The 10,747-nt window shown below is 36.9% G+C and overlaps 1 protein-coding gene across 2 annotated transcripts in view; it reads right to left on the bottom strand.

Annotated features, from left to right (window-relative positions):
- LOC109825204 (type II inositol polyphosphate 5-phosphatase 15-like) overlaps positions 1-10,747 on the bottom strand; it is a 26,485-nt gene that overhangs the window by 14,495 nt on the left and 1,243 nt on the right. Inside the window, exons 1-5 of one of the 2 annotated variants that reach the window (XM_020391987.1) lie at positions 9,173-9,221; positions 6,516-6,768; positions 5,555-6,359; positions 712-836; positions 498-582 (exon numbers count right to left, since the gene is read on the bottom strand). In XM_020391987.1, coding sequence (XP_020247576.1) covers positions 498-582; positions 712-836; positions 5,555-6,359; positions 6,516-6,768; positions 9,173-9,206 — 1,302 coding nt within the window. In that variant the 5' untranslated portion in view covers positions 9,207-9,221. Of the gene's footprint in view, positions 1-497; positions 583-711; positions 837-5,554; positions 6,360-6,515; positions 6,769-9,172; positions 9,222-10,747 lie in introns of those variants that run through there. The other variant, XM_020391986.1, reaches the window with a different exon arrangement.

The following is a 10,747-nucleotide window of genomic DNA, read 5'->3' as shown; positions in this document are numbered from 1 at the left end:
AAGGAAGACTGTATTTTGGTTTCATATTCTCGTTCTCTGTGAAAACTATTAAAGATTTTTCAAAGACCCGCTGATTCAGTTAGCAAATAGGAAATCAACCATGTTAATAGTGAATTTGAGCTCAAGCAGCAAAGGGCAGTTCACCAAAATTCTTAAAGAACTAGGAAGAAAATTAGGAGGATACACTAGGGAAGTGGGAAGTTTAATGAAAAAAATGTCAAATAGGAACACATAATTCACCATGCCATGATGTAAGCATCCAGATAAAACCACCACAATAAATACAAGGAACAAATAAAGGACATGCTCACTAACTGTTATCATTGCTGTCATTTTTCAATGGGCAACATATTAGCTGAATGCAATTAACAGTAGTCTTATTAGACCTAATCCCAGACCACTTCCCTGCTTCAACTACCTTCAACTATCAGCAACTTTTTTCTGAGTAAAACAGAGAAACTAGATATGGTTAAACATGCATTGAGTGAAATAGATACCTTGTTCCCAATTGCCCGTCCAAATCCACATGCCACTGCCGCAGCATCAACATCACCAATATGTGGCCTAATACTTTTCCGAGCCCTAACAGGTGACAAGCCATAACCCGTAAAAACATATGATGACAGACAAGTATATTAGTATTTTAGCAAAAAAGACTAAGAAGGGATAAAATACTAAGAAGGGATAAAATAGCTTTACAGAAAACATTACCAAGCGCATATAAGCAAACCAGCCAGCTGCCTAGAACCAACACGTTCAAAAGATGATCCTTCATCAAGGGTCTTCCCAATAGCGTCCAACCACCATTGCCCATTAGCACTCCCCTCAAGTCCTACCTAAAATTAGTGTAATAACTGTAAGCAATAACTAGAAGAGAAGTAACATTCTGCCACCCAGAATCTATAGCAACTTATGTGAAATTTCGCAATAGAACTGTTTATAATGTACGCAGCAAATAACTGATTGAATGCAGCAATTTTATTTTCTTATTTGAAAAATCAGAAAATCCAGGAAATGATTACAAATTTGCAGACCAGACTACTGCCACAACATATATAGGCAGATCCAAGTTATTGGTTATATGTAGCGCCTCATATATACCGCAAGAGGTAAAAGAATAGCAACAGAAGTATCAACTATTCATAACATGACTGCAAGTCTTGTTCTTAGTAAACTTCTTTATTATTAGTCACATCCCAACTTCTGAAAGAAAGCCTCAGTCAAAATCACATATGCCAGTAAGCAAGCATTATTCTTAGCATATTAAGCTATGAGATAAATAGCATATGCCCATAAGCATACCTAATTATGGACATGCAGTAGTATAATAAAATGAATAATTTCCAAATAGATGGATCCAGGAACTTCTAACCGGCAAAAGGTTACACAACCAGAGTGTAAAGAGAATAAATTCTCCACGCTTTGGGTTGGCAAAAGTAAACTAACACCCCACCCCACCCCAAAAAAAAAGAAAAAAGAAAAAAACCAAAACAAAACTACAAAAAAAGGGAAAATGATATGGCAAAAAAATAATCAAGAGAAGGAAATTCAGTATGTAATGACCACTTAGTGAATAATGCTAAACATCATCAGTTTGGGAAAAAGAACGTAAAAATGACTATTTCACAGTCTCTGTATAATTCTACATATTCGTAAGTTAATTAATATTAACTTCAATTAGCCTCAAGCTAAGATACCTATCCCAATCAGAATTTAGTATGCACGCTCTAAATAGTAAGGGCCTAGAAAGAAGCTAACGGTTTAATGGCCCTTTGTCATAGGCTCATAGCCCCTGCATAACAACATTTGATGTAAACTTCCCGTAAATAACAATCATCAGCTTGAAGACTGAACCCATGTGAATAACTGAATCAACCTTGGGTTAGGAATCTCAAATCTCTACTTAGCTAAGTTGTTTCCATGGCCTTAAAGCAAAGTGAAGTGGTTTTCCTCAACAGCGGCCATAACAAACTGTATGCCTATGTAGTCACTAGCGTTTAATGTATCTCAACTATGCAGAGAATTTCTCCACTCTGGAGAAATATTTGAATACCTAGGCATCATAGATATCATGATTCAGAGTCATAAGAAAACCCACTTCTCTGAAGCTTATACTATGAGTATAAACCTGATTCATACAAAGTCTTTTATTATTGCCGATCAATACTGACTACATTTTCTTCTGGATAAAGACCATAGCCTGAAGACCCTGAACCTAAAACTAGGATCTCAGACCACCAATTCCCAAAGCTTTTAACTACCTAAGCTAGTCGGCAAAATTTTCCATGGATCTATAGGATGATCCGACCCAAAATTTGCTACTCTATGCATAGTGTAACCCACCAAACTGTTGTGTTGTCTGCTAGGAAATATTCGCTTTCAATTTAAAGCGAGGTCTTAAAACATGTGCTATATGCCTATATGTTCCCTTAGACAATGAATACCGCATTACCGGATTGTAAGCCACAGAATGGAATTATGTGAAGTTGCATGGTAATAAATTTTGATATGTTAGATAATTTAACGTAAATTTTTCACAAAGAGAGGAGAACAAGAGAGATGTGAGAAACTTATAAAAGGTGCAAGTAGCTTGTGATTTTAGGTAATAAATCCTGTTTTACAAAGGACCAACTCTAACTATAAATAGCATTAGAATGAAGTACAAATAATAATAATAATAATAATAATAATAATAATAGCACGAATCAATACCAAGAAAAAAAGGAAAAGTTATCATCTATTAAGTTCTTAATTGACCCTTCTCTTATATTGCAATTAGATAAACATCATGTAGTAGTCAAATAATTGAGGACTAGAGAGATCAAGCAAACCTTCTCATACAAGAGAGAGACAAGGGATTGAGAAAAATTGGAAAATGGATGAACTAGAAAATGTAGAAAAGAAAATAAAGTTACACAACTTGTAACCTCGCTAGGCAACTGCCCTATGAGCGAGAAAGAAAAAGAAAGATAGATCACCTTTATGGACTGAGACAGAATTTTATCAATCAGGCTTAGTATCTTAAATGTATCTCAATTGGAGTTCTTTGCTGGGTTTAACAAGTCTCATTGGATTAGGTTTCCTTGAATAAAGGATCGGGTTCCAAAAAAAGTAAAAATCATTCACGTAATCAAGTACATGGTGCATAACTTGCTCAGAACAGCCTTACAGTTTGAACTTTGGAGGTCATGTGCATATGTTCATATAGGTACATAAATGTCCATTTTTCTAAAATGGTTGACTTAACAGTGCTATTCACTGATGCATATTCCACAGCCAAAATATTATCTTCAACTATGCTGACTGATTATTGGCATCCTGTGGAGTCATAAGTTTTATCTTATTGTATTTCTTAAATAATATTTTAGAGATTATGATCTTTCTTATGTAGTGGTTACCTCATAATAAGTATCAAAAAAAAGTTGAATACAAAATCATTCCCCTAGGTAACTGCAATAAGATAAGAACGCTATTCTATAGACAAGGATAATATAGCAAAGATGCTCAAGTGACGTAAAATTTGAAGATTTTGAATGATCAAAGACTGTGAAACATTCCATATAATACGGCATACTTGTAAAACTCCCCTGCTATTTCTGTCATAGTTCCCTCGAGCTCTTCCATGCATGTAGTCTATTGCCGAACTATATCGTCTCATTGGAAGAATACTAGTTTATCTAGGGTTAAAAAAAATTTACGTAGATTAGATAAATTATTTAATTTGAATTTGTGTGTAGATGGGATTAGGATAAGTTATTTGACTTGAATGAGTTAAGTTGGGATCAGTTATATTATAGGAGATTAAGTTCTGATTTTTTTTCTCCCTCTACAAAAGGTTAAACTTAATTTCTGATTCCTTGCTTGCCCTATTTTTACTGCCTTTTTATTTTTGTTCAATTGAAAAAAAAAACATAGCACCTTTTCCCCCAATAAAGCTCTCTAAAGCGTGTGAAAACCTAAGCTTTGTCCTGCCACTTCACCTTGCTTTCATTTTCCACAACATTGCTACAAATAGATAAACGAAGAACCCTCCTAGTCCGCTAGTCGACTTATTGAACCTGATGATCATTTGCTCAGACCTAGCTGACAAGAAAATAGAAAGAAATTTTTATGTTAGCAAAGTAGTTAGCACAAGTTGACGTTCCACTAAGCCATTATAACAACTAATGAAAGGAAAGCAACCAAGTTATTAGTCAAACCAGTTGGTGGGAGATTTTCAAATACAATTTAACTTTTTTTTCAAACCCGAGGTGTAGCTAAATGTCTTGGGGATGTCTTATGTGGGGCCGGACTATGTCACCGGTTCTTACAATAAGTTATGTGAATCTCTTCCCCATCTTTTACTTTTAAACTACAGATTTAAAGAATTTGATTAAGAAATATATGGAGTAGAAACCTCTCTTCTCTTAGATTTGAATTAGATGCACTTCTAGCAGAAACCCCTCTTTTCTTAGAGTTGCCTTAGATGCAGTTCTTGGTTTCATTCATGTATTGAAATGGTAGGACCAAAAGCATGATATGGTATATAATAGTGGATTAGTAGCTCTCCATCAAAGTTTATCAAGACTTCCCCCATCTTTCACTCTTAAAACTACTAAGATTTTGATTAAAGAATATATGGGGAAGAAACCTATCTCCTCCTAGCTTTGGAGTAGATGAACCCATCAGTTTCGGATATGGATTGGCATGGCTTGAACCAAATGCATGATAAGATCCAATGTAATCATGCAGGAAGATTATGACGAAAGTAAAAAACAGGTAAGATATAAAACTATTAGCATGTGAAGTGATTGTTTGCGCAAGTCTGTTAAAAGGGAGGTCAAGAATTGTACTTAAACCTGGAAGTTAAGGGGAGGAAGTCAAGAAAGGCCAAACATGGCAGGGGAAAAAAATTAAAGGACTCTTGAGCTCACAATGAGACATGCATTTGTTGATATGATTGGACAGCTAAGAACATATAGAACCAGGAGCCCTAAACAATTTTTCAGGTTAGGCACAGTGGTAGCATTTGCAATTACCATAAACTCAAATAAATAAGCCTTGCTATATTCGAACTTTTACCATTTTGATTTTGTTCAAACTATATCTCATAAGCTTTACAAATGAATAGGTTTGAAGCAATAAAATGATAGAATCCATAGGAGGTGGTCAGGCACATGGCTAGTACAAAAATGACCCTGAATATAGCTACAAAATGGTTTAAAATGGCAAACACCCAAAAAGGAAGATTTAAAATGAAATGTATATAGGAACCATAAGAAAAGATTTCTTGATAATACAACTATGAATATTGATCTGCAGGAATTGTCAAAGGTATCGTGAAGAATTTCCACACCGGTCATTTTGGTGGATTCACCTTGTGAAGAAGCAATCACAAAGTGTGATCTCTACACCAGAAAGGATAAGACCGTGACGACGAGATGCAACTAAGAACTACACCTATAAAAGATTAACCTAAAGTTCAGGATAGACTGATGCCCTCTATTACATATTAAAAAAAACAAAGATCAAAGTACTATATTGTAAATCGACAGTGCAAAAATTAATATCTCACAGTTTCTTTTGCTGCAGCCATGGCAAGAAAACCAGCACCCATTTCCACCTCTTGCAGCCCAACAACAACCAATCCAACCTCCGTTGCTGCTTTACCTAGCCATGATATAAGAGAATCACGAGATGCTCTTATTTGACCAACATTCCAAGTACCACACAAGATTTTAATATTCTCTTGTTTTGTGTACAAAAGCTCTTTATTTGACAGCTCCGAGTGCAAGATATTGTCAATGGGTCCTGGAGATGTAAGATTCCACCCACGAATGCCACCATGATTACACAACGTAAAGATATATGAACCTCCAACAGCCATCTTAATCACTGGACTGCTATGAGCAACCCATCCCCCAAGCAACTTTCCTTCAAGATCCATCAAGTGAATGGTCCCACTAACATACCCCACCCACAAGCGTGTCCCAAAGGTACAAATGCTCTTAACCGCATATGCGTGATATTGAATTTCATTCAACCGAGTCCCATTACTATCCCACTGAATCAGAGAGCCATTATTGCATCCAGACCAAATAATGCCATCTTTCGCTATTGCTAATGCTTCTGTTCTCTGACTATCTTCTCCAAATGTTCCCTTTGATGCAACTCTTCGAACAGCATCAGCAGCACCCATCAGGGCATTCCGTGAACGTTGGAGAAAACCAACTTGTGATTTTTCCTTCTTTGTTGAAACAGGCTTTACTTTCACCTCATCCTCTACATGTGGATCCTGGTTCTGTGAGGCCTCAATTAACCGGGTGTCAACTTGGCCATCAACACCAAACACTTTCAGGAGCTCCCTTTTGCGAGCATCCCTATGTCATTTCACCAATGAAGTTATTCAGGATTGGTTTATGGCATGAGGAGCAAATTTTAAGTATTAAATCAAGATAATAGTTTGAAAATCTAATTGACCAGTTATAAGACAACTTTTATCTAACACCAGCAAAAAGTTTGGTGACAACACCTACCAAAGTGCAAAGGATAGACTAGAAGCACTCCATATTTTAGATCTACCATTATCTGATACCAAATGTCTTATACTTGAAGGAGGTAGAGGACAAACGCCATTAACAGTGCAGTTGTTCCTAAGGTCAATACATGATCTCTCAATTAATAAGGCAGCCATATGTCTCTCTTCAACTGATAGAGAGAGGGACTTTTCAATGGCTTCCCAGGGCCAGACCTTGATTCCTCCACCTTCAGAGCCTGACCAGATATCACCTGAAGATTACAAATGGCAAAGCAAACAGGAGATAATGGTTAGAATGACATGTTCCTTTAACAAAAAAATATAAGGAATGAACAAGAACTGGTACGAGAAGAGAAGGGTAGTTGATGCACAAAAAAGTTATTCACTCTCTGCTCCATACTTTTGATTTAATATTATCCATTAATAAATATGATAATTCCATACTTCTTAGGATCTTAGGATTTTTCAATAAAGAAGATAAAATAACCAGTGTGAACAAATGCAAAGAAAAAAAACAATTTAATCAGGATCTTAGGATCCATGACTTGTACCTTATAATAGAAACTCTTACATTGATGTGGATTCTACCGTATATGAGATAGGTGGAGATCAATATCCAACTCCGAATGTGATTAGGGATGTTGTGGTTCAAGGGTAACAGAACACATATAAATTCAGCTATTCATGGACATACCAGTCCAAATAAAAGCTTTTGCTGCATTAAAATTAACAGTGTACTGTATGACCTTTCATTCACTAAAAGATTTCTGTGTTCCATGATCATATGGATCCGTAGTCTCAAAAAACTTCATCTTCCTCAACTGCAAAGAAACTATGAAGCTATTGTTTAATGTAATGTAGACGCGTCAAAATTATTTGGGTTGAGATATTTTGGTTATATTGGCGATCAACAAACATGTAGATCAACTTCAATCGACCTAAGAAGTTTTGTCATGTGCTATGTTCTTTCTTAAAAATATACAGGAAACTTTAGTTGAAATTTTATTTAGTAGAAAACAATTTTGGTAATGTGGGTATCACAATATGAAGTTAGATTCTTAGTTATTATCCGTTCCGTACTACTTTTTTTCCAAATCTCTCGCTATGAGGATCACTTAAAAATTTTAACCAGAACCTATGCACATTACTTTCTACAAATGGTATCTTTCTAAAAACCAATATCCTATCAGCAATATGCCTCATCATAAAAGCAAGTTTCAATATTCCTAAATGTTATGGTCTACTAAATGTTAAGCATCAAACATCAACAATATACTTTATTAGGAAAATAAAAGCCTACTAAGTTATGAAAATTAGTCTCTTACAGTCTTACTCATGAATAAGTTATGATAAGAATCATGCCCCCAAACCTGCAGTAATTTCATTACCATATATCAAAATTAGGAAGCGATACCTTGTGATTGGTACTTAATAATACATTAGAGAATTTATATTTTGATGCATAACATATAGCACTGTCTTTGGAGTTATGATCAACTTCGAGTGCAATTCTTAGCAACAATAATTGTCCACTAACTGATTATATTTCACCCCATGGTTTTTTCACCCTTTTCAGATTCAGATTAGGTTACAGTTTATGTAGTTTGGATTAGTACATATGGAGAATTTACTTAGTGGACGCTTTGTTCCTGAAAGATTAAAGTTTATACTAGGATAGTATATTAGTATATATTATGTGCAACAATCTACTTGTTACAAACTGCTTGAAAAAGTTTATAAAAAGCTTGCTAAGGTGCACTCTGAGGAATGCTTTGGGAAGTAATCACCTTGAAGCTCAAAAGAAAACTGATTTGTCCTTTGAGGCATGCGCCTCTTAACTTAAGTATGCGCTTTGTGCCCTACGAAACACTGCTCTTGAAGTGTATACTTCAAGAAAATGGTATAAGGTTAAATTTCAGGGTATTTATAATACCAGAACCCAAAATCTTCGTTGTTTCTATATAAGAACACCCCAACCACAAATCCTTAGTATTTCTAAACAAGACCCCTATATCAGTCCAAGGTTGGGGAAAGTGAAAAGCGAAGAGAACCAGTGAAGTACCACTTAGGCTTTTTGGGATTTGAGCAAAAGCGGAAAAAACCCCAAGTCAAAAAGTCGTCCAGTTGGGGGAATCGGCGATGAAGGAACTTTTCTGAGGAGCTGCTGGAGGCAGTGGAAGGGATTGTTGAGGGAATCAGCGGTGAAGGCGTTTTGTCGAGGAGCTGTTGTGGTCAAGGCGGAAAGTGGCCAAGCTTCGACAAGGCAGTGGACGGAAGGAGAGTATGTGATGTAAAACGGGGGAGGGGGTCTATCAGAATCAGCGATTTAATTTGAACAACGTATCGTTTCGCCAAAATTCATGATATTCGGTAGGAAATTAATTTAAAACAGTTAAAGTGACCGATGGATTTTAACAAGATTTACGATGATAACCATAAACAATTCCAATCTCGAATAATTTATTCGCAATATCAATTATCATTTTCGCAAGTTCTAAGATCAATATCAATTTTTCAGCAGTCACATATTCAGTTCTCTCAACTCACAAAAATAGATTAAGCAGTGAATATATGATAATAGTTTAGAGATTTAATACGCATGTAATTAACTGACAATTATGAGATTAACAGAAAATTATTGAGTTGAGAGTTTACTATCCAAAATGCCGAGAGAAACCCAAAAACCCATTAGAAGAATTTCTTTCAGTGAAGCCAAGATCCATCATATCAACAAGTCCACATATTTCATCAATATTTTCTGATTTCTCCTGTGTTCTTCTTTGATCTCAGGAAAAGAAAAGAAGCCTCCGACATCTGTGTACTCGGTCGCAAGTCCAAGTTGGTCTGACCAAAACCAAAGACAAGTGAACTCTTGTTGTCTTCTATCAGAGGGAAAGAAAAACTCCTGTGACTTCCGATCTAAGGGAGGGAAGTGAACAGAGGAGGCAGGGAGGGAAAGGCGGTGGTGATGGGGGTTTTGACAGAAAGCAGGGGGGTTCGCGAGGGCGACGGAGAAGTGGGGTTGGGGCGGCGTTGGGTGTGGCTGCAGGAGGAGTAAAAGGGCAGGGCGACGCTGAGGAGGTGGGCGCCTGAGGATGGGGTGCAGGAGATGACAGAACAGGGAGGGAAGGGTTGAGTGCGTCTGCTGGGGAGAAGAAGAGGGCCGAGGACGGCGTTGATGGTCAGAGGCGGACGAGGGGAGATGGGGGCGTTGCTTTGGAGAAGGAGCTGTAGGTGGGGGTTTCTTGGGAGGTCGAGGGTGGATGAGAGCTGAGGCAGGGCGGTGGGAGGTTGAAGACAAAGAGCAGGGGTTCGGGAGGGGAGCGGTGGCGTTGTTTTGGAGAGGGAGGGAATGGGAGTTAGGTTGGGTTGCGTTGCTTGGAGGAAGAAGATGAACAGGGTTGATTTTTTTTTTGTGAAGAGAGAGAAGAAGTGACGGCTGGGAACAATGAACAGAGAAACAAAATTGGGCTTAGGGTTTCACACCCATGGTTTCACACCAATAAGCCAATACAATTTCATTTTAATTTTCATTCATCATCAATTCAAAAATCTGATTACAGAGCTCTTTTATAGAGCAATTACAATCCCACAAATCACTCTAACCAATTATTAACTTCCAAATCTAAACCTAATTTGAAATTCAAATCTAAACCAAAATTCAAAATTCGAAATTCAAATTAACTACTAAAAAAACTGAAATAATTAAAGTTCAACTACAAATAAAGAAATGACATTCTTGTCCTCATCAGTATGTGGACGAGGCGATGACAGAGGAGGTGAGATTTGGGAGCTTTAGAGTTTTTCAGATTTAGCAGTAAACGGAGGATCGCAAAGGAAAGAGAAAATGAAAGGGGAGTTTAAGTTATAAGAATGGGTCGGGTTCAGATTACCACAAATGTGCGACCCAAACGCCTAAAATTCACTTTTGTTAAAGCGTTGGAAAAGCGCTTTCAGCCTTTTAAAGTGCTTTTGCGCACTTTCTCAAGTAAATAGCGCCAAGAACACTTAAAACCACCAAAAGCAGCAAAAGCTTTGAAATCCACTTCAGTGGGGCTTTTTCGCACTTTTTAAAACCTTGTATCAGTCAAGTTGTTTCAAAAAGTCCCCATGGATGTTGTCCATCCAATTATTCTCAAGCATTGTTAACTCTTGACTATATAAGGTAAATTATAATAATAACCGTAGCCTTACTAACCCAATCTCATTGTCCCTCTACATTAGTTTTCT

This window comes from Asparagus officinalis, chromosome 10 (genome assembly GCF_001876935.1).
Source record: "Asparagus officinalis chromosome 10, Aspof.V1, whole genome shotgun sequence".
NCBI lineage: Eukaryota > Viridiplantae > Streptophyta > Magnoliopsida > Asparagales > Asparagaceae > Asparagus > Asparagus officinalis.
Note: the sequence above shows the minus strand (reverse complement) of the source record. Positions and strands in the feature narration are given on the sequence as shown.